At 35.5% G+C, this 24,478-nt stretch overlaps 2 protein-coding genes across 2 annotated transcripts in view; one reads left to right on the top strand and one right to left on the bottom strand.

Annotated features, from left to right (window-relative positions):
* Window positions 1–951: 951 nt before the first annotated feature.
* Window positions 952–21,080, bottom strand: LOC100371578 (protein orai-2-like). Its single transcript, XM_006819000.3, has 2 exons — window positions 20,733–21,080; window positions 952–4,967 (listed from the first exon to the last, which is right to left on the bottom strand). Exons 1-2 carry the CDS (start codon window positions 20,841–20,843, stop codon window positions 4,458–4,460), a joined length of 621 nt encoding a protein of 206 aa, XP_006819063.3. The 5' UTR covers window positions 20,844–21,080; the 3' UTR covers window positions 952–4,457.
* A 442-nt stretch (window positions 21,081–21,522) lies between these two features.
* Window positions 21,523–24,478, top strand: part of LOC100371879 (lysine-specific demethylase 2B-like) — a 48,348-nt gene continuing 45,392 nt past the window's right edge. Inside the window, exons 1-4 of the mRNA XM_085490888.1 lie at window positions 21,523–21,687; window positions 22,629–22,767; window positions 22,889–22,967; window positions 23,086–23,132. Of these exons, the coding sequence (XP_085347014.1) occupies window positions 21,652–21,687; window positions 22,629–22,767; window positions 22,889–22,967; window positions 23,086–23,132 (301 nt within the window). The 5' untranslated portion in view covers window positions 21,523–21,651. The remainder of the gene's footprint in view (window positions 21,688–22,628; window positions 22,768–22,888; window positions 22,968–23,085; window positions 23,133–24,478) is intronic.

The following is a 24,478-nucleotide window of genomic DNA, read 5'->3' as shown; positions in this document are numbered from 1 at the left end:
AATACCAATGACAGAAAATATTTATTGATGATTCTGGTCATTGTGCATAAACAAGTGCATGACAGATTTTTCTCAGATTTTAGAAAACAAAAATAAATTTCTCCTCAGAAATAAAATGTTTTTTTTTATGACAATTTGCACCTATTCATACATTAGTTTCAGAAAACTAATTGACACATTTTTTTTTATCAGTTTTTCTGTCCATAGATGTACAATTTAGTATACTGTTGTAAAACCGGTACCAGGAGTACTATACAATTTTATTTCCTAATTTTATACATAGCAAAGGTCAGATTCACATTTCAGTTGATATTTAGTAAACTAGATGAATTATGACACGACCTATAATCAGTTTTTTTTTTATTGGGTACAGCCAGCTGCGAGAATTGATGAGGCCATTTCTCTTTGATGGTATTACTGAACAAAGCTAGATTGTCCCATAATCCCTGCACATTCCAGACATACAAACACCATATAGCATAATTAGCATATAAGAAATGTATATATTATTTATCGACCACATTGTTAACTGATATTATTTATGATCCAGTGATATATTAGAATTGATTATTAATTTTGCATTTTACACACATTATATTGTTTACACCGGGACCTACATTGAAAATGATCCATAGCGACGACCACTATCAAGTAAAGATCGGGTAAATGGGTCAACCTTTTGAGTATCAAAGTGAACTTTTATCAGACTCAAAATAAACCTGCATTATTTTTTTTTTCAACAATTTTGATTTTCATATGAAATGTTTATTCATGTCTACTTGATCACAAAATTAATTATAGAAGAAATTATACATAAAAATGTGAAACATGTTGCACCTCAAATATCTATTCAAAAAAGTTTCGATTTGTGCAGCTATTGATTACATCTTACCTAAAAGTCTTGTTTTTGGGTCATCTTATATTCCTGAAAAAAAGAGTGACACAGATTGATTCCTTTAATGATAAATATGTTTTTATTTTTATTTCATTAAATGATCAAAAACAGTTATACAAGCTGTGAGTATCATATACCGTAATTCAATAATATAAAAAAAATGATAAATTGTGAAGAAATAATGAAATGGCATATTGCATGAATAAATAAGTTGAATTTTATCCACAAAACAAATACTTTAATATTTCCTGATCTTCACATATCAGTCATAAGAATGTACACAACTTCTTCTGGGAATTTGCCAAAATTTTAGAAATCATGAAAGAACAAAATAAATTTTCATGAAAAATCAAAATAAAGGCAAATATTTAAAAAAAATTATTTAGAAAACAAAAAATATACCGTACATATACAAATACTGTCATCTTAATAATGTAATGTTGGCACGGTTACAATCGCAAGACTGTAAATCTGCCTACTGACGCTGTTCAATATGCTGCAGCCAAAAGGCAGAACCAGCAAATATAGAATAGATAAAAATACGTAGAGCACCAATTATTAATTTGAACACCGTGTGCCTGTCTATCACAGGAACACTCCATACATTGCAACCAAACTGGATTGCAAATAATGTAAATTTATGCTGTCATGGAAACAAGCACACCTGTACGCTTAATGTAACCAAGTATGTATAACAAAATATAAATCATTTCATGTATGCCAGTTTCCATAGTTACCTTTAATAAACAATACTTTATCTCGTATCCCAATTACATGCAATACGCTAATAAATAATATAAACTCTTTGAGAAAATATACAAGTTGCTGGGGGACAATATAATTCTTCCATTTAACATAATGGACAAGCCTCTTCAATATTCAGTTATAACTCAACACAGGGAATAATCATGGCTGAAAAAAAATATGCATGAATTCTGGACTGAGGAATCCATTTAAAATCTACACAATCATTACAAAGAATAGTGCCTCAACATTGTCAGAACTAATCACGAGAAAAATCAAAGAATCCTTTTTTAAGCGGAACAAAATCACTTGTATTTTCTGGTCTGTCTTTGAGAATACTAGTATCTTGACAGGCAATGATCAAATTGGAATTATCAACTTCTAAGCCAAGAGACATAAACGAAAGCACGCCAACCCTACTTATTGAGCAACAGGCATTTACTTCTGATAAAAAACAAACCTGGGTATGTAAATACTGTCAAATCATTTAATTTCACTGGGTTTTAAGTTCATGAACTTGGCAGGGAGACAATAAGCTCTATTGTTATGTTACATGTCCACATAAATTTAATTCGTCAAATTTTACGAAATTAAAAACTAGCGTTTACAGCAAAAAAAGGGAGAAAAAAAATGAACTTGTTCATGAAAAAGACAAGTCACTGCTGTATTGTACTTGGCTGAATTGAGGACACAAAAGTGGTAAAAAGGAACATGGATGTCGAGACAATTACATCGCAACAAAAAACGAATGCTGGACGTTTTGGCCTTGGACAATTCGGCCCCAAACGTTTCAGCCTGGACATTTCGGCTCCGGACGTTTCGGCCCCAGACGTTTCGTATGTATTAAATAATTCTGTAAACAAATATATGCCAACATCACGAAATAGACTATGTATTAAATATTTCTGTAAACAACTCTATGCCGACATCATAGACTATGTATTAAATATTTCTGTAAACAAATATAAATAAACAAATAACTTATACTGTCAACACTTATTGTTATGAAATAATGGATTTCATCACTTATAACGATAGGTATGAATTTCACTAGAAAGAGTTCATTGTGTCCTCTCATGTCCATCATGTATATTAACAATAAACGTGGTAAAACGTTGCTTTTTTATATTACCATCTCTGTTTGCTAGATGAGATTGGGAGATATTTCTGTATGGCTTCACTCATGTCGGCAACATCACTTGTAACGCTAATTTTACATACTAACAGAGTACTGGAGATCGTTTATTTTATAGAGGAGAGCCACGGGCCGAAACGTCCGCCCGGACCGAAACTCTTGGCCGAAAAATCCGGGCCGAAACATTTGAGCCGTAACGTCCGGGGCCAAAACGTCCGGAGCCAAAACATTCGTCCACCACAAAAAACATTTTGGAAATCATATACAAACAATTATGGCTATTTAAATTAAATATAGAAACAATGTTTATGTCAAGTTCAAATGAAATCAACCCAGGCATGTCTTTGAAATGGTTAATCAATTATGCATTTAAACATAGCTATTTGTGGCTTTTTTGATCACATCGCTGTATCAATTTCGAATAAATTCAGTCCTGACATGTCAAAGAAATAACGTCTACGGCAGAGACAAAAGGACATAATAGCAGTCTGGGATAAAAATAAATCAACAATAATAAACAGCTCGACAAACAAGATGACATTCATACTTTCACCAGTTGTCCTCCTCCAAATAGTGTCTACAAACCTGAGAAGTTGAAAAACCTAAAATTTATAAAGTCATTTTAGTTAAAATACATTTGTTCAGCCTAAAAAAAATAGTTCAAATATATACATGTAATAAGGTTTAACCCGGTATTAATCTAATCTTGTCACCCTATGTACTTGACTACATAAGGGTTAAGTGAATGTTGTGATACATAGCCAACTACACAATGTCATATAATAAAACACAATCTCATGATCCCCTGAAACCTACACATAATTTTGGGAAAGTTAATCCTAATATGCCAATGTTCTTTGGATGTTTTGCCCAAACATGGAGTGATAGTTCCATAGTAAAATAACACCACATTTTGTTGTGTGTTTATACAATCCTATATTTTGAGAAAAAGTACCAAATTATTGAAAAATTGGCTATTTTGTAGAAAAAAATAGATTTTCGAAATAATTCAGGTTAATCAAAAGTATTGAAAATCAGTCACAGCACATTATTACATAGGTATAATGCCTCCACCATAAGAACCAATCACTGGTGACTTCAAAGTCAAAACCATTATACTGGCCAACAGTACAATTCATTGCATAAAGATAGCATATTTTCATTTATGAGTAGGCTCCTACCTTTAAAGTCTAATTTGTTTGTGATTTTTACTGGCTTGTTAATGGTTAATGAGATGGGAGCATTGACAGTTCATCTCTATGAACTGTTCCCTGTATTCCACATATCTTTTTGTACATACCTTGAAATTGTTAAATGTACTTTATGAGATCAAACTAAACTTATTTTGGCACCAAAGAATAGATCAGTAACGTACATGTATTTGTAAATTTGTTCCTCCCCAGTAAGCTTATTTCCATTGGCTGTAAAATTTCAAGATGTCCCAAGCAATCTCAATATTTTGTCAAACAACGGCAGATCTATCAACTCTGATTACTGTCTGAATGTACAGTAAAGTCAACTTAAACAACAATGCAAAAATATAGTTTTTAGAGTTGTGACACTTTGAAAAAAACAATGAATAATTGTAAAAAAATTGACCACCTCCAAAATTGGTCACTTTGGCACCATAGTATAGCTGTCCAAAAGACTTAAGAATGACAAACACTCCCTCTCATGTCCGTGCTAAACTATTTGAATATTGGAATTGAGATTCGCTCCGGGTCCATTCGTCTCTAACTGCAGTGCCATGTGCTCGAGTTCCTCAACACCCTGTGTTGATCGTTCATATTTATGTTCCACAAGATTGCGGTAGAAATGCACTGCAAATGCAACAAAGATGAGAACCACTGGTGCAAGGATTGCAGTAGCGGCAATAGCGGCGTTAGTGCTGTGACCGTAAAACTTCACCCAGCATATGATTGCAATCTCTACGAGGAAAAGCATGATGCCGATTGCAGTAGAAAACACCCACGCAAGCTCAATGTAGAAATGCAAGCGGTCGTGTGGCGACTCGTTAACGGCCGAGACATTGTGAACATTGCTGACTGCTTCTATATTTGGCAGGACACAAACGCTAATCATGAGGGCAAACAGATGGACCGCTACTAAGATAGTGGTACATACGCTGAATGTAACAAGTAAAGCATCGGGTATCGGGTGATCATAGTCCAGTTGTACTTCAACCATAGCAATCTGAAAAATAATGCAATAAATGAAAGTGAGCAAGTAACGACAGAAGGAAAGGGTTTAATGGACCATTTTCCGTTCACTGCGAGAATCACGCGTTATGCGTGAAATCGAGCGTAAAAACAGGACAAACAAAGGTCATAGCGTCGTAGTGGCGTCAAACATCGCGTGAGATTCGACAAACGCGAAAATATTTTTGGGGGCATTTCCATGCTTAATAATTTGCTGTACACATTTGATGATAGACAATTTCGATTAAGTGAGGGTATTCGCGAAAGCAATATTCCTCTGTCGAATAATCGGCCGGTCGATGTGAGCTACGAAATAAAGAAATTCAAGTTCAAAATCAAATCATTCGATTTTTCCGGCAGAGGTTCGACGCGCATCTTTCATGCATCTCGCGAGATCTCGCAGTTGAACGGAAAATCACCTATTCAAAGATGTTGATGCATGTATTCCTACGTACATCCAGCATATGTTTCTTTAACATAGGTATTCATCACCTGTTGACACCTGACATTATTTATTATACCTTACAGCATATCAATGGTAGCTTTTAGCAGGTGATGTGTTCATATTGCAGACAGCGTTTGTCTTTACTTCAAATTACCAGACACAGAACAAACATTTTGTTGCATAATTTAAATAATAGCTTATCAGAATAAAAGTTGCAGTCTGTGTTTTTTAAAAAAAAAAATAAAAAAATACTTAGTAGATGTGCCAGAAACAACTCAGTGAATGTCACTATTTTGTCTTAAATGCAAGTTTAAAAAACAGTGCATTATATTGATATTCTAATTTTCTGAATATATGTCAACTTTTGTCACTATACACAAAAATAAACCCACGTAATTTTATCTATTTTCTTTCAAAAATGTTGTACAAACTTGTAGACAATGTAAAATTTGGTCCAAAATAAACAAAGAAATTGAAGAAAAATACACAAAAATGTGCAAAATGTAGTACCAACATTTTGGCGGAAAAATTATATTCAAAGATTAAAAATACATTTGATAATATTTATATTTCCAGTACAGGGCTCAGAATTAACAAATTTGTTTGAAAGTCTATAAGGCTACCACTTTTAAGAGCTGGTATTCCCATTGTAATATTGGGTAGTCTATCAGGTTTCATAGTGTATGATCATAGGTATGCAGAAAAATGGTAATAGAAATAAATAATTTGGTTTGAAACAAATTGGTTCATTTGAAAAAGAAATTAACTAATTTAGAAAAATTAAAACCCCAGGAACAAGATTTGGTAGTTTGGGGGATTTTGGCTACAGTCAATTTTGAGCCCTGATGTACATAATAATACCATCTCAAAATAAGATCCCTCTTTCAATTCAAAGATGTCCTTGCTCTACATGTATATATCAAATAATTTGTTTAAAACATGGATAAATCCAATATTCTTAATATTGCAAACTCACTCACATTAAACGAAAATATTTCTTATGTTGCATGATTCAGAAAAAAACATAGCCCCAGGACAAGATTTAATACTGTGGAATACTTTATTTTCGCTGGATTTAATTTTCGCTGAAAAGGCTTTTTAGGCATTTTGCTTGGAATTTATTTTCTCTGAATTTTGATGAGTTTAATGTGAAATATAGGGAAAAAAAATATATTCGCTGGATTTTATTTTCACGGAATTATCCCTTCAGCAAAAATAGCGAAAATTTATTTCAAGCCAAAATAAAGTATTCTACAGTAGTCTGTGCGCTTTGGGCTACTGTACATTTCAAGTCCTGGCGTACATATTACCAGTATCGGGTTGCAACTTCCAGGCATTTTTATTTTAATCTTCAACATACCAAAATTGATTAATAACAGTTCACAGCAGTTCTGAGAAAATGCTGAGCATGGAAAGACATATTGGGAGAATAAGCCATGTTATGAGATTGCGTTAAAAAGTTACGATTTTATTTGAGAATTCAATTACAACCCAGAAATTTCTGAGAAATAAACAAATTCAAACATTATGAAATAAAGATTATTACGACCTAAAATGGTGACCAGTCAGCCATATTGAAGTACAAATATATCCCATGATGCACTGCATGTGACCCATGCATGCAATAGGCCATATTTTTTTTTTTATGCTAAATTAATTTGTCAACCCGCTGACCTAAACCAAAGTTCCCTCAATGTCCCATGCATTAGTAAGGAACCTATGCCTGTGGCTTTGTCCTCCCATTGAGTTTGTGGCATACTCATTCAGAATAGCAGTCGACAGACCTCTTTTCAATGTCTGATCCGTGGTTGGCTTTCCAAAACAAGCTAAGCTAGTCTGAAACCCGCTCAAAGCTAGCTAAATGTGAAGTTTTACACTTGGAGCATACTTGTAACTGCTTTTCAATGGCGACCTCATATAATACGGCACATGTGCTGATTGATATTCAGTACAAGTCAAGATGATGTCATACTAGTTTTTATTTCTGCACAGTATACCTTGTTGTTTGTTTCGCCTCCTCAAATCTCGAGTCATGAGAGGATTGCAAAGACAAGTATACTCTCGTTTCATTCCCATCAATCAAATGTCTCATCGGGCTCTGAGAATAGACTAGATCAACTCAACCAGAATATCATATTTATCAGAAATCTGCAAATAGTCGATTTATTTGATGTAAGGTTTCAATTTCACAGGAAATTTTATATTTGATAAATGTTGTTCCTCGGCTAATATTTGCATCCATGTATGCGGTAATGTTGGGGTACAACTGTATGTCGTGAAATTGTTTCGTATCTTTGCACGGAATAGATTCCATCAGGTGTATGGATGCTTTCTACAAAAACACCATTAAACAATACTATGTGAGAAAATCCAACAACTGCTAAATGAAACAGACCCCTATAAGGCAGGACAGCATAATCCACATTAATTATGCATATACCCAAAAGGTTCCCAGTGTAACAATGCTTTGAACACTTATTTCTACATCATGAAAAAAGAAAAGAAAAAAAAGAGTGGCTTAGGAAAAGCTGTGCCTACTGGCCAGTATACGCTGTGCAGCTGTGCTGATTCATACCTTCACTTTGTCAAATTTAGACATAAATACAAAAAAAACACAGTTACAGAAGAAAAAAAGGTGCATAATAAGATGCATGTGGAATAATATATTAGCACTTTTTAGACACAAAATTAAATGAAAAAATTATCATCTGTTAAAAATGTTTCGTCAAAATTTTCGATTAACATACAAAAGCACAGTCTGGAATTTGCCAGAAACATTGTTCTGATGCTGGGTCTTTTAGACTAATTATTTTACCAAACTTCCGACAGAAAAATGGATGTAAATGCAAAAGACAACTCAATAATGATGTAATATAATTTGTCCAAATATTCAGGATTTTTTTTTATAAAGGATGTGCGATATTTTACATTTTTCAATCAAACAGACCTTAATCGCAAATGGCTACTCAGATCTAGTTGAGAACAAAAGCAAGACAAGTGTTTTTTCCCTCCTCAAATAGCGTTGTCCTATTTCCCTCAACATCACGTTACTGTTACAAGTACAGGATTTGAAAGATAAAATACAAATTTTGTGGCGATTTTCGCTGTCAACGAAATCTAGGCAGCCATTCTCATCTAATGTCTATTTCGGAAAAGATTTAAATTTGACTAAAATTTGTGTGTACATGCCATAATGTACACAACATAAATACTATGAAGTATACTTTAATAGTTATCTACAAGACTACATCTGATTGGCTACCCAAAAATAAACACCTACAATCTACACTTCTGATTGGCTATCCAAAAATAAATACCTATCATCTGCACATCTGATTGGCTACCTAAAAATAAACACGTATCATCTATACATCTGATTGGCTACCCCAAAAATAAAATCTACATCTGTCATATCATCTTTGACAACATTGAATTCCTGTTTCAATAAATAAATGTGATCAAGCTGCAATGTTCAATGCAATCAAGAAGTGCATTGTGGTCCAATCATAATTGCCATAATTTTTTATGTGGTTCCATTATTATTATTATTATTATTTTTTATATAGCGCCTTACAAAGTTGAAATGGCAATAAAAATGGGATTAAAACAGAATTTTGTAATTAAAACCTCACAGGTGGCTGAACAATCGTAATAATATAATAGTTTTAAAAAATAATTTTTAGGTGACCCTAAAAAGTAGTTAACAAGTCATTGAAAATGACACAGTCCCCGTTAAATTTTTGAAAGTTCTCTTTGCGCTCGTCATATTAAAGCGGAGGGGTTGTCGCGAGCGTGTCCTTGAAACTTGAGTTCCAAGTGGCGTATACAACAGATTGTATATTTACATCAAACACGTATTTCGTGTAGTAGTAATATGGCCAAAAATAAAAACAGCCGTTATTCGGCCATCTTTGATCTGATTATGAAACACACTGATATGTATGATGTATGTGCCAAATATGAATGAAAATGGTACATAAATTGTGGAAATATAGTAGTAAGGCTAAAAAGTCAGATGGCTGTCAATCGGCCATCCTTGACCAGATTTTGAAACAAATTGTCATGGACATGCATCCTAACATGTATAAAGTACATGTATGTGCCAAATTTGAATGAAAACTGACAGAGCACGTCCAAGATACCGCATAAAAAAACAAAACAAGATGCCTGCCAGTCGACTATCTTTGATCCAATTGCGAAATAAATCGTCATGGACATGTATCCTAACATGTATAATCCATGTACCAAGTTTGAATGACAACTGACAAAGCATGTCCAAAATACAACATTTTCAAAAAACAAGATGGCTGCCAGTCGGCCATTTTGAATCGAATCGCTAAACCACTGCATGTGCATATGTCCCACATAAGGTACTAGGCACATGCAAAGAATGAACAGAATCGGTCCACAGGATTCTGAAATATGACTCTGGACAGACTGACGCACGGACGGACGGACACACGGACGGACGGACAGACGAACAGACTCAGAAACTCACAGATGGTCATGGACATGTATCCTAACATGCCTAATCTATGTACCAAGTTTGAATGAAAACTGACAAAGCATGTCCAAAATACAACATATTCAAAAAAAGATGGCTGCCAGTCGGCCATTTTGAATCAAATCACTAAACCACTGCATGTGCATATGTCCCACATAAAGTACTAGGCACATGCAAAAAATGAACAGAATCGGTCCAAGGGATTCTGAGATATGACTCTGGACGGACACACAGACGCACGGACGGTCACCGAATTATAAGTCCCCGTTTTCGGACTTCGTCCGAATGGGGACTAAAAAGACAATAAGATTGGGTTAAAAACATTGGTTAAAAGAAATGTTTTCAAGTGACTCTTAAAAGTAGGTGTTGATGAGCAGGAACGTAATGACGGAGGAAGATCTCATTTTCATGCTGTTTTCCAGCCATTGGTTTTCACAATCAAACAGCCACCTGTTAGTTAGTCATTAATCCCTACTTTCAGAAGACCACCTGCCTGTCAGTCATTGGTTCCACTTTCAGGCTGCCACCTGTTATTTAGTCAGTGGTTCTTACTTTGAGGCCGCCACCAGTTAGCCATTCATTGGTTCTCACTTTCAGGCTGCCACCTGTTAGCCATTCATTGGTTCTCACTTTCAGGCTGCTACTTGTTAGCCAGTCATTGGTTCTTACTTTCAGGCTGCCACATGTTCGCCATTCATTGGTTCTCACTTTCAGGCTGCTACTTGTTAGCCAGTCATTGGTTCTCACTTTCAGGCTGCCACCTGTTAGCCAGTCATTGGTTCTCACTTTCAGGCTGCTACTTGTTAGCCAGTCATTGGTTCTCACTTTCAGGCTGCTACTTGTTAGCCATTCATTGGTTCTCACTTTCAGGCTGCTACTTGTTAGCCATTCATTGATTCTCACTTTCAGGCTGCTACTTGTTAGCCAGTCATTGATTCTCACTTTCAGGCTGCCACCAGTTAGTCATTCATTGATTCTCACTTTCAGGCTGCTACTTGTTAGTCAGTCATTGGTTCTCACTTTCAGGCTGCCACCTGTTAGCCATTCATTGGTTCTCACTTTCAGGCTGCTACCTGTTAGCCAGTCATTGGTTCTCACTTTCAGGCTGCCACCTGTTAGCCATTCATTGGTTCTACTTTGAGGCTGCAACCAGTTAGCCAGTCATTGGTTCTCACTTTCAGGCTGCCACCTGTTAGCCATTCATTGGTTCTCATTTTCAGGCTGCCACCTGTTAGCCAGTCATTGGTTTTCATTTTCAGGCTGCCACCAGTTAGCCATTCATTGGTTCTCACTTTCAGGCTGCCAGCAATTAGCCAGTCATTGGTTCTCACTTTCAAGCTACCACCTGTTAGCCAGTCATTGGTTCTCACTTTCAGGTTACCACTTGTTAGCCATTCAGTGGTTCTCACTTCCAAGCTGCCACCTGTTAGCCAGTCATTGGTTCTCACTTTCAGGCTGCCACCTGTTAGCCATTCATTGGTTCCCACTTTCAGGCTGCCACCTGTTAACCAGTCATTGGTTCTCACTTTAAAGCTGCCACCTGTTAGTCAGTCATTGGTGTCCCCTTGCAGGCTGTCACCTGTTAGCCAGTCATTGGTTCCCACTTTCAGGGTGCCACCTGTTAGCCAGTCATTGGTTCCCACTTTCAGGCTGCCACCTGTTAGCCAGTCATTGGTTCTCACTTCCAGGCTGCCACCTGTTAACCATTCATTGGTTCTCACTTTCAGGCTGCCACCTGTTAGCCATTCATTGGTTCCCACTTTCAGGCTGCCACCTGTTAGCCAGTCATTGGTTCTCACTTTCAGGCTGCCACTTGTTAGCTATTCATTGGTTTTCACTTTCAGACTGCCACCTCGTTACCAGTCATTGGTTCTCACTTTCAGACAGCCACCTGTTAGCGAGTCATTGGTTTTCACTTTCAGGCTGCCACCTGTTAGCGAGTCATTGGTTTTCACTTTCAGACTGCCACCTCGTTACCAGTCATTGGTTCTCACTTTCAGACAGCCACCTGTTAGCGAGTCATTGGTTTTCACTTTCAGGCTGCCACCTGTTAGCGAGTCATTGGTTCTCACTTTCAGGCTGCCACCTGTTAGCTATTCATTGGTTCTCACTTTCAGACTGCCACCTCGTTACCAGTCATCGGTTCTCACTTTCAGACAGCCACCTGTTAGCGAGTCATTGGTTTTCACTTTCAGACTGCCACCTGTTAGCCAGACATTTTCAAGGAAAGCAGATGACAAATAAACGTCTGTTTCTGTGGACATTTGATGACATTTGACATCTGTCCCAGTAACCAACTGACATTATGCAGGAATGACCAAACGAGATAATGAACCAAGTCGTAGTTTTAATTTGCAAACCTCCACTTTTAGCAATAACCCCAATATTAACAACTGTCAATTTTCAACACAACTAAATCCCAGAATTTTTGAAGAGAAAATTTCTTTTAATGTAATATTCATATTTATGCTATAAAGTTTAAATACCCTCCCACATTAATTAATACGTACAACATTATACGCCAACATTTTAGCATTCTTATACATATTTTTATTAAAATGTATTAACAACATATACAACTCATAGTATATATTGAGAGAACCTTTTTTTCATGTTCCTGAGCAGCTCCCAGAAAGAACGTATATTTTAAATATTTTAAATAAGGCATTTCCCATACTAATATTAAAAGAAAATTCTCTTTTTGATAGCATTGATTTCAGTAATTCCTTAGATTTGACCAAAACTTTTTTTGCTTCCAAAATCAAAAAAAAAATTCAACTTATTTTACTAGTATTTTTATATTCTAGGGAATGACTTTAGTGTTATTTTGTGCAGTAATTTAGCTTTTGTCAATTATCATTTAATTGTCTCAGATGTTTGGGCTGTAAGAATAAAATAAATTTGCGAGATTTATAGTTCTTTAATGTGTCAAACCATGTGATGACTCACGTATGACTAATTCCAATAAACTCGTTTGGGAAGCACACATGTGCACCAAAGTTAACAAGTCATTCACAAGACACATTTCTGTCATGCAAATTTGATTTTTTTTGCGTGAAGTTTGAACACCCTTGTAATCATATCTCCAATTTCAAATGGAGAATAAAGTTGTACTTTACAAGTCTTGACACAAACAATTTTAATTGTACTAGGAGTGTGTATGAGGCGCAGAATGTAAATTTATTATTTTGTGTATACTAGAAGAAAACGTACTAATAATTCAAAATTACGAACGTATTGGAGGCTGTGGCGTGTGTGTTTTAAAATGATGTGTGCATTTTTAAAAAAACGGCGTGACTGTGCGTTTTAATGGTATGTGCTTTAAAAAATCATGTGTGTATATTAAATGGCGTGGGTGTTTTAAAAAACGTGTGTTTTAAAAATGACGTGTGTGTGTTTAAAAACGACGTGTGTGTTTTTAAAAATGGCGTGTGTTTAAAAACGACGAGTGTTTTTAAAAATGGCGTGTGTTTAAAAACGACGTGCATGTTAAAAAATGACGTGTGTGTTTTTAAAAATGGCTTGTGTTTTTAAAAATGACGTGTGTTTAAAAACGACGTGTGTGTTTTTAAAAATGCCGTGTGTGTTTTTAAAAATGGCGTGTGTTTGAAAATGACGTGTGTGTTTAAAAATGACGTGTGTGTTTTTAAAAATGACGTGTGTGTTAAAAACAGTCGATCGATTGTTTCTACCGATATCATGCTTGAGTTGTGTGAAGTGGATCGAAATACAATTTTGAGAATCGTGTTATTTTCGGACAATTTCGGTGCCATGGTGTGAACGCTTTCCTACCTTGTGTTATCATATGAGTAGTAGGCAAATATACCGGCGACTGATTAACTATGCCAACCCTACTTTAGGTCATTTTTTATTATCCAAGAAACGTTCCGAGCGCCTGTGAGACCAGTATGAGTACTTTGTTCTGCCCCATTGTACCAGACGTCCACACATTGTCTTCAGCAACCAACCACACGAATAAATCACCAGGTCTCTGAGGTATACACAGTGTCGGTAAATTTATAGGGCAAAATGAATAAAATGTTCGTGCTGGACAAGTTCCTTTTTATTTCCTTATTGACGTTATAGAAATTTTATTTTCCTTATTGACGTTATAGAAATTCACAAACGAAAATGGTTACCACTTGAGAGGACGCCTCCACAGGCGTGAATAGGTTAATGCACGTGATTTTTTTAACACACAAACGAAATAAATCTCAAATAGCGCCCCCACAGGCGTAAAAGAGTTAACGCACGCGTTTTTTTGCACACACACACACAAAAAAATCTATTCAAAACAGCGCCCCCACAGGCGTAAATAAGTTAATGCACGCATTTTTTTCTTTTTACACACACGAAACTTTCATTCGACCTCACACACGTCGTTTTTAACACACACGTCATTTTTAAAAACACACACGTCATTTTTAAACACACACGTCATTTTTAAACACACGCCATTTTTAGAAACGTACACGTCATTTTTTTAACACACACGTCGTTTTTAAACACACGCCATTTTTAAAAACACACGCGTCGTTTTTAAACACACGCATCGTTTTTACACACACGTTATGTTTTTAAACACACATTATTTTTAAAATACACATGTCCTTTTAAGGTAGAGATGCAGTTTATTTGTGAATTTCAATCAAAAATATTTTTTTTCGTTTTTTATATACATTTTTATCTAAAGAACATTCTGTGAAAATTTGACCAATGAATTCTTATTAGAACACCGTTAAAATTGCTGGTTATTTTCTGATTAAAAATAAAAAAACACTCACACGTGGCAATGTTTATGTCCAATTGCCTAATTTGCATGAGTAATCAAATAACAGGACCTTTGATTGACAATATGCAAATCGAGATTGTACGGGTCATAGTTCATTCAATTCACGCGCATGTGCAATTATTCTCGAATCAGTTATCGCTCGCTAGCAAACCAAACATTATATTTCCTCAGCGTTTTTTCCTAATTTTTATCATTACATTATGCGTGGTGTGAAAAGAAAGAGAGGTAGAAAGAAGATTCAGATGATTTCTATGTCGGAAGAGGCAAAAGCTACACTGAAGGCATCAGCCCGCCGAACGAAAAACAAAATCGATGTGAGCGTCCAAACGTGACTTTCCCTGAAGGCGTGAATCCGAGTTTCTGATTGACTGAGAGATTTTATTTTTAAATAATTGTTCTCAAAAAATAAACTGAGCATGTGAAGAATAATTTAACATTGTTTACAGTGATAACAGCTCATTGTCGAAACGAAGCTTACCCATTCACGCTAGTCACAAAAAACATCATACTCTTGAATAGGCGTCAATCATGATGACTATGGTAAAACTTAGACTCTATTTTAGGCATCAGGAATGATTGAAATGTCCGAAAATGACGCCAAAATACACCTTAAAAGTCCTATTTTATTTTTTTCTAAATCCCATCCCGAATTTACGGCAGAATCTGGTCCCTAAAATAAGGGACACGTGAGCTTTGATTCTAACCGGATATATTGCACTGGGTCGGGAAGATACAAACTTTCCGATCATTCGCAAGTTTTGCTAGGTGGTGCGAGACAGCATTGTTTGCAACCGGACGAACTCCGTTTAATTCAATGAAGCAAACAACTGACAATGCTAAATTAAATTGCAGAGGTACGCTAAAATTAATTGAAAACAAGCAAATAATTTCAATGAAAAATAAATCACAGAGAGAGGTAACTTGATACATTAACAACTCTTTTGACGCGCTGACCGCTTCTCCGCGTCTGATGTTTTGTTTTCCTTGTCATAATACTTACTGATTGATGATTTTGTTTTGATTTTTGAGTTTTTTAGCCTGCAACTCGGCCACGACCTTTGCTTTTTCCTTGAAAAATGGGGAAGTTTACGTCAATTTGACGGACATTCCATTTTTTTTAAACTAACGAACACACTGTTTAGCACTCCTATTTTTTTTCATTTGCTGATTTTTATTCAGAAAAATTCGACCGCTCGAAAATGCACCTTAATTTTGCACTCTTAAAACATGTCAAATTTCCAACACAAATTATTTAAAACTGGTCGAAATTTTAAAACTTTTACGTTAGGAGCTGGAGCTCTCTTCTTGCAGGCGACCGTCGCCGGTAGTACAAAAGCATGTTTTGTACGTACATCCGTGCGCTGATTGTATGCGACTGTCTTAGAAAATCCCTGAATAAGGCGTTACCAAAATGGAAAAAATAAAAAAATTGCCTTCTTAAAAAACGAACAGAATTCAAATATTTCTTTTAACAAATATGTTGCAGTGGGAAAAATGGGATTGGAAACGCTGAACAAAACTTCTGTGCCTCGCGTTTCGATTCTAGGATTACGCGATTATTCATTATTGTGCGTTCGCTTCCTGGAGTTGGTTCTCAATACTACATAAAAATCATCGAGGATAAATAATTTAATATCCCACTTTGTACTCTTCATGGTAAACCACAGGCTCTGAAATACTCGTAGATTTTTCATTGAAAATACATCGAAGAGAAGCCATGATGTTTTGATCGTGATAAAAGGTCACCTTCCTAGGACCGCCCCCTGTTTAATAATTCATGAGATGACGTAATGTTTACTGGGCATTGACACGTGTTTTTACCGACCCCACCAAAACACTGGTATGAATGACGTGTTTCTGATTTATATATTCAAGAGCAGTTGTTCTGGTCCAACGATTTTACATAAAATGTCTATGTCTATACATTAACTTTCAATTTCAATAGTCTAGAAAGTATGACAAAGTATGACAAAGCAGTAATTCCCGGTTTAACGCGCAAATATGCAAATTAGCCTTTTTCTCGTCTTCTATTTTTGGTGAATTCTTGGGATTTAATTTAAAATAGCTGATAGACGCTTTGGCCAATTGCCTCGAAAATTTCACACATTATTGACAAGGTGTTCCCCCTTCAAAATGCGTCCGGGCAGTTTATTACGGCGAGTGGAACAAAAATAACAAGTCCGCAATTAACATGGATATATAAATTATGCAAAAATAGAAAAGAGTGAACTTTGAGGTCATGCTGTGCGACTTTGAAAGCCGTTAGAGAGATGAGTGGACGCATTTGAATTAGTAGTATACCAAGGTATCCAGTGATGTAATTTTACCCACAAACGGACTTGAAGTTTTTAAGCTAATTTTTTTTAAACCACTTTTGTCCAAAAAAGCATATTTTTGACCCAAAATCAAAAACGCATTCTGGATATTTAAAATAAAGACAAGTTTTACAAAGTTTGTATAATAAGCTTTCAGAAAATATATAACATGTTGGATATATAATACCATCTTCATTGTCTAATTACTCAATTAAAAAGCAAGCCAAATAAACTGCATCTCTACCTTAAACACACACATTTTTTTAAATACACATAATTGTAAAACACACACGTTATTTTAAGACACACATCATTTTTAATTCACGCGCCATTTTTAAAACACACGTTTTTTAATACACCCACGCCATTTAATATACACACATGATTTTTTAAAGCACATACCATTAAAACGCACAGTCACGCCGTTTTTTTTAAATGCACACATCATTTTAAAACACACACACCACGGCCTCCAATACGTACGTAATTTTGAATTATTAGAACGTTTTCTTCTAGTATACACAAAATAATAAATTTACATTCCGCGCCTCGTAAGTGTGCCCTCTAAGATATTTCATAATGAATGTGTTAAGCTCATTCCCTGGTATAACTTTGACCCATCCATATATTGAAACAATTACTTTGACAAATATCTTAGTATAGTCGGGAAATTTGCAATTTGGTAAAAGAAAATTCACATTTTATGTGGAAACTGAGGATATCAGGACTATACAGTGTTCTCCCCAGGCCTTTCAAGCACTGCGGGCCCGCGTCGCTTAGACAAACAGCCGTGTCGCTTTTGTTTCGCCCGCGATCTTTGAAATCCTGCCCGCGATGCTTATTCACGTTGTATTGTTTACAAGTGTCAGCTTCGTCTAGCACATCTTTAAAACAATAACATGTATTGATCGAAAGGTAATCCCGCCTTTGTACATAGTTAGCCTTACAAAAGCAGTGATAAAAACGGAAGTCTACAAGAAGTTACCAAGTCTATCAAGGATGCGGAGCTGGCAAACCCAAAATACTAGGGTAGTAATAATTTGCCCATTGTGTCGGGATGGTCTATCCCGAGTTGCTGCACTGCGGTTAATTGTGTTTTTACTATTTCATCGCCAGTGACACTAATTACCAAGAATTAAAAAAAACAAATAAAATTAAGTCGCATTGGAAAGAAAACTGTAAATAAATCGGAGTAAAAATTATTCAACTGCAGACGAGATGGACAAGGAAAAAACGAACTCTGACCTCTAGAAATACCTCATTCATAGTGCGTCATTACCGAGGAACGCCACCCTAAGGCGACGTAACACATGTAGTGACATCACAACCGATGCAATTGCATGCTGGGTTACAACGGAGATTCTGATTGAGGTAACAAAGATGGCGGCGCAGAGTGCACGTTTTTTCGCGATGTATAAAAACAACATTTTGTTGGCGATTTTGATGTCATTTCTAAGTTAATCATCAATGAATCGTTTTAATTAAGCAAACATTCTAAGTTTGTGTATTTTTAAACAAAAAAGTCAGGAACCGATGATCGCAACAGCAGCGGTGAATACCCGTTCAACGCAATGCCGTCAACTGACAATGTTACGTGATCGTAGCGTTACACAAATAATAGACATATCAATGAAAAATCGCTAACTTTAGTTTTGAAATGCCGTTGTAGAAAAAAATGTCATTATTGATTTATTAATTTTTTCATATTTTGATAACCCGCAATCATGCAGATTTTACAAATTTAACAAACAAATCCCCCCCCCCCCCCCCCCGTATGTACTGGCAGTAACACTGGCACTAAAACTGACTGTACTTGTACACAAAATAATGACGAACCAGTTACCTCCACGGATAAACAATATATTCACGATTGGCTATAAGTATTTCCATTTCTTTCCTATTCTATTTCAAACATTATTTGACTTGATGCACACATAAAACACAATGAATTTAAATGATATAAAATATATGAGATATGTATCTCTCCTTCATTGCAGTTATAATGTTTGTTGGGGAAACTAATTATTATGCAAACAAAATTATGCAAATAAAATGTATTGTTATGTAAATTAGCCGCGATGCTTGGCTTAGAGTCTGGGGAGAACACTGCTATATATATGAAGTCTCTGATGCCTCAATGTAATTTTTATTTTTGTTAAATACCTTTCTCCTCAACTGTTAAAAAGCTGACCCAATTTGATTTGGGAGATTCCATTTTTTCCCAAATTCTTACATAATCAGTCCAATTATATGTAGGTGTTCCCATTGCCTCCTCTTTTAATTTTTGTGTGTCTTAAATTTTAGTTGTTTTGTTTAATTTTCATATTTCCCCCCTCAGGCTCATTATGTTGCTTGTTCTGGGTTTAGGAATAATGCCAATAGATATGTCCACCTGATGCATCCTCCCTTCTGATACCTATATAATCTTGACCTTTTGATGTTGTTATGTACTGGAAAGGCAATAATTTTTCAATAGGTTTTAATTTCTTTATTTTTGCTAATAAGTAAAATTTGATGTTGTTATGTACTGAAAAAGCAATAATTTTTCAATAGGTTATAATTTCTTTATTTTTGCTAATAAGTAAAATTTGATGTTGTTTATGTACTGAAAAAGCAATAATTTTTCAATAGGTTATAATTTCTTTATTTTTGCTAATAAGTAAAATTTGATGTTGTTTATGTACTGAAAAAGCAATAATTTTTCAATAGGTTATAATTTCTTTATTTTTGCTAATAAGTAAAATTTGATGTTGTTTATGTACTGAAAAAGCAATAATTTTTCAATAGGTTATAATTTCTTTATTTTTGCTAATAAGTAAAATTTGATGTTGTTATGTACTGGAAAGGCAATAATTTTTCAATAGGTTTTAATTTCTTTATTTTTGTTAATAAGTAAAATCCAGGTGCTGAAATAAGCTCACCATGAAAACCAATATCTCCCTACCAATTTTCTTTGAAATATTGTAATATCTCTCAGAATATTCTTAGTACTATTTGTTTTGATATGGAAACTTCAATGCTAGTGGGTTTATTTGGACACAATCATTGTCATTAAGGGGTGCTGGATTGTAACAATTCTATACCGAATAAACTTAATTTTTGTTCAATGTGTTATTTTGAGGAATCAAATTCAAATTATGGTTGTAAAAAAAATGGCTGAATATCATGAGATGTTGTTGTCATATTTTAAATTACAACTGTTGACTTGCCCTGTTCTGAATCACACTGCAGATGGTGATCGATGGGGCCTGTGAATGGTTGATTTTGTGGATGATGTAACTCTGTAAAACCCGTTTTATGATCACAAGCATACAATTTTAAATACCAGTGAAAATAAATGGTTTTACAGTATTAGTATTATAAGTCTGAGCTGGTAAAATATCATAAATAAATGGATAAATGAATAAATGGATGGACATTACAAAAAGGGAAAAAAATAATGACAAATTTTTCGAGTATACCTTGTATCACAAAACATCATAACAAATATGTGCATTATTAAAGCCATGTGAAGTTGAAATATAGTACTTGACAACGTTAGGAAGTGGCGGAAGTCGCGCGACTGACACTGTTTGTCAACAGTAACACGTGTGTTATGTTATGAACCTAAAATACGACAAAGGTAAAAGTCAAGCAGACCACGCCCCTCTCATCCTGAGATCGTCGATTAACGAGTTGTTATTATTCTGATATTATATACTCACCATGGCAAAACCAGATAACAGTGCCGAAGTTCTACTTGACGATTTCAGTTTGGCACGACTGAGATATAATCTCCTCCACGACAAGGCTTGCATCGAGTGCTGATTAGACATCTCTTTGACGTATGCTCTATAGACCCACTCCGAATATGATCCACCGCCACAACCAACAGAAGCTGTTACCGGTATGGACTGAATTTTGAATTGTGGCGATGGTCTACAATCTACTACTAAAGTCTATAAAGATTATTAGAGTTGTCCTGTGTGTTTCTGCCTTGCACAATTTCTTGATCGCGATTTTCTTTCATCAAAACAAATTCCTGCAAAAAAATCGAGAACACGAGAAAGTCTTGCTTTGCCTGTTAACAATGCTCCCTATGTTTCTTTGTTTACAGTATGGCTGCCTTTTCAAGCGAATACACGCGCAACTTTAATCTTTTTCAGAGATAAATTTTTATTGTATTGTTATTAAATATAATTATGTTATTATAGTTTCAACAAATGTTTGCTAGGGTCACAAATTCTACTGTTTTACACAAACATATTCACATTTCCGGTTGTTCTGCATATTATTGTTTTGTACTAACTTAGAGAGTTCTATAAAATGGTTCCCACCGTGTTGAATATTTTTGTCTCCAAATTTCAGTTTTCACACCCTTCTTAATAAAGTGTACCTTCTCGGTAGAGATACTTATAAGTCATATACAAACTGAGCAGTATGTTATGTGAAAGGTCAAGGGTATGATATGTGAACGTGCTGATTGTGAGTGACGTCATAACTTGTTATGCAAATTTATGTACCGACGCGTTGGAGCTACACAAAAGTTGTGACCTTCTTACGGCTCTGCCAGCCCTAGCAATTTGCTTGCTTTGTCTTTCACATCCATGCCTTTCCGTCGAATTTTCTATTTTTGCATACTCTATGATGGAGAACGCAACTGATACTGGGCGAAAATTGGTTTGTAGTTGTTCCACTCCAACGACATTTTGCACCTAGTTTTGCATCAGCTTCGTGTATAGCGATAGTACATAGCCTGTACGCCATGTTGTACAGTGTTTTGATGGCGGTTTACATGTGAGACCTGACTGAAAAAATAACATTTTATTTATGTGATAGTTTTATTGATATCGTTAAATGTCTTACAATTAATGAAATTATACTAACTTACATGATGGTTTTCTCAGAGTGATGTTTTCGCGTCGGCGAAGCGAGCGAATTCGTTTGCTGAGACTCACTCCATGTCGATTCTATGAAAATACGGGCCGCCAAGCTCAAATCGCAACTTAAATCTCGTATTTTTTCGAAAACCGTTTGTTCTAGAAACTTACTAATTAAGCAGTAAGCATTGTGATAAATAGTAGTTGGTGGCTGGATAGTGAAAAGTAATCGAGAGAGTCTATTTTTCGAAAATGTATTTTTGAAAACATTTGCGTCTTGCTTGCCGTGTATCCATGTACAGTGTGTTTCCACGCGATCTGAAAATCGGCCTCCTATTTTCGTTCCTGGAAGGAAGTTGTCGCCTTGAAATCAACTTTGTTGACCATATAGAGTGACAACATACTATTGACTCGGTGTTGAGTGCGAAATTGGTCGTTAAATTTAGCCTGCGACACTTTTGGGCATAGCTTTTCGAACGCACTAAAAATCCATGTGTTCATGGCGCGACATGAGGGAACCAATACATTGCGTTTGAGTTTTCAAACATCGCGCCAAAGAAAAGGGTCAATTGGCATCGCAAACTTCAATATATTGAATTAATGAGATAGGGTAATTAATATTCCCTTTTTAAATTTAGCCTGGTTGTCGTGGACCGTCCATGAAACATAAGGATGCATTTTACGTGTGTGCCAATTTATTTCTACCGATTTGTAATTCTTTTTTTCTTTATTTTCAAATAGCGCGCAAAGGAACGAAAGCGATACGACGAGGGGCAAGAACAAGATGATGAGATAGAAGGCAAACGTACTTTCTGTGTAGAAGACAAACTTCTTACTGACAAATTCGGGGAAGATTTTATCAAATTTGTAGAAGGCGAAGGTACGACCACATCAGACGTTCGTTTCCATTCGTAACAAAATACTTCCACCGGACATCGTCATTCTCTTGGAATTGGTTACTTAAATAATCTTAAATAATTGTATTTCTATTTATTTCACAGAAGTTACCTTAAAATATGTTCAAGAGAATGGTTTCAACACGCCACTGTTAATAAAAGATAAATCGGGTCTTGGGATGAGGTAAACAGTTTCCGAAACCTGTGAAGTACTCAACATTGTCATCTCGTGTTAAATTTCATTGTAAAGTTACGTTTTTCAGTATTTAAAATGTTAACAGTTACTCTGGTTTTTGATACAGGATACCCGGCAAGGAATTCAATGTCAATGATGTGAGGCAGTTCGTAGGTAAGTGTGTCTGCCAAACTGGGCGGATATCTGTGTCATATCGTTGCCCGATCACACATGACAATTACACACAATCTCCATAAACCATCGGATGTGCCCGGCATGTAACATTACGTATCAATTGGCTGTTTAAAATCATCTCGATTTAGACTTGACCTGCCAGATTGAGACACTGACAATTGTCTGATGACCTTCAGTGAGTAAATAGTGTTGTCCTTCACTTCACAAAAACTGTCAATGTGTTTTTAAGTCATGTACTGTATAAGAGAATAAAACGTTCGTTTTTTTGTTTAACAATCAAGTTCAGTGTTTTCTGTGTTCTTAAACGTCCACGGAATGGTCTGATATATCATATGTTAAGCTGATAGAGTATTATGACTGGGGGTCGTGACCCCTCTGTTTATGCCTGGAATGGTCTATAAATAGGAATGCTAATTTCTTGCGTTTTGCAGTGTTAGAAATCAAACCTGTTACTTTAATTTCCTTGCGAGTTTACAGAGTTAGCGTTATTTTCAGTGAAAATATGTTATTTTTCTTTGCCGTCATATAACCAATTTAACGTATAATAAAGGTGGCTTCCAAGTCTTCATAATTTATTAATGTTTTGTAAGGAAACGTATTTAACAAGATGTGCCAATGTGTCCGTCCCTCTGTTTTAAATAGTTGTGCATTTTAGACAGGTACTCGCGACCTTTGTTCAAAGCTATGTTGTAAATCACCGATCGAAATAAAATATTACGTTTTAGTAGTGCTTGCATGCAATAGATATAATTTTGTTTATGGTTTAGACTTATTTTAGAAGGATTTGTTTACTTGGTGAATTAGTTTGACTTTAGATTTCTCAAAGTTGCCGCTGTGGATTTAAAATTAAGGTCAGAGCCAACAATCAAGAGGACGAAGCTGCGTGTTGGAATGTTGTGAAATTGCTACTTGTAACCAAACTCCTTTGAGTATAAATTACACGCGATGATTTACGAGATGAACAATTGTTTGATGTGCTGATATAAACACGTACTGTCGCTGAAGCAAGCCTCCCGTCAAATATTTACAAATTTCAGGATTCATCTTATTTATCTGAGATTTTGTCGCATTTAGCATTTCCTATGCATTGCTCTGTGGTCTGCCTTACAGTAGTTTGATTATTTTTTGCTATACAATTATTTTGTCTTCGTTAGTTCCCGGATGTCAATATTTTGTTGATGTCGCGCCACCGTGCGTCAGTGGAACTTTCGTTTTACTTTCCCCTCAGCTTAGCGAACGGGATGCGATGTTGTGTCAAGTGTGGGTGTACATTTTTACTTCATATAGCTTTGTACCGGATTTAATACCTGTTTTTCTGGATCGGC

This window comes from Saccoglossus kowalevskii, chromosome 16, assembly GCF_978046115.1.
Source record: "Saccoglossus kowalevskii chromosome 16, keSacKowa6.1, whole genome shotgun sequence".
In the NCBI taxonomy this organism is placed as follows: Eukaryota; Metazoa; Hemichordata; class Enteropneusta; family Harrimaniidae; genus Saccoglossus; species Saccoglossus kowalevskii.
The sequence above is the reverse complement of the archived record's forward strand: the minus strand, read 5'-3'. Positions and strand labels throughout refer to the sequence as shown.

Coding starts and splice junctions, on each gene's coding strand:
- LOC100371578 (XM_006819000.3), bottom strand. CDS start 20,843: ATGTCTAATCAGCACTCGATGCAAGCCTTGTCGTGGAGGAGATTATAT. Junction 4,968..20,732: donor TGTTATCTGGTTTTGCCATG/GTGAGTATATAA, acceptor ATTATTTTTCAG/ATTGCTATGGTTGAAGTACA.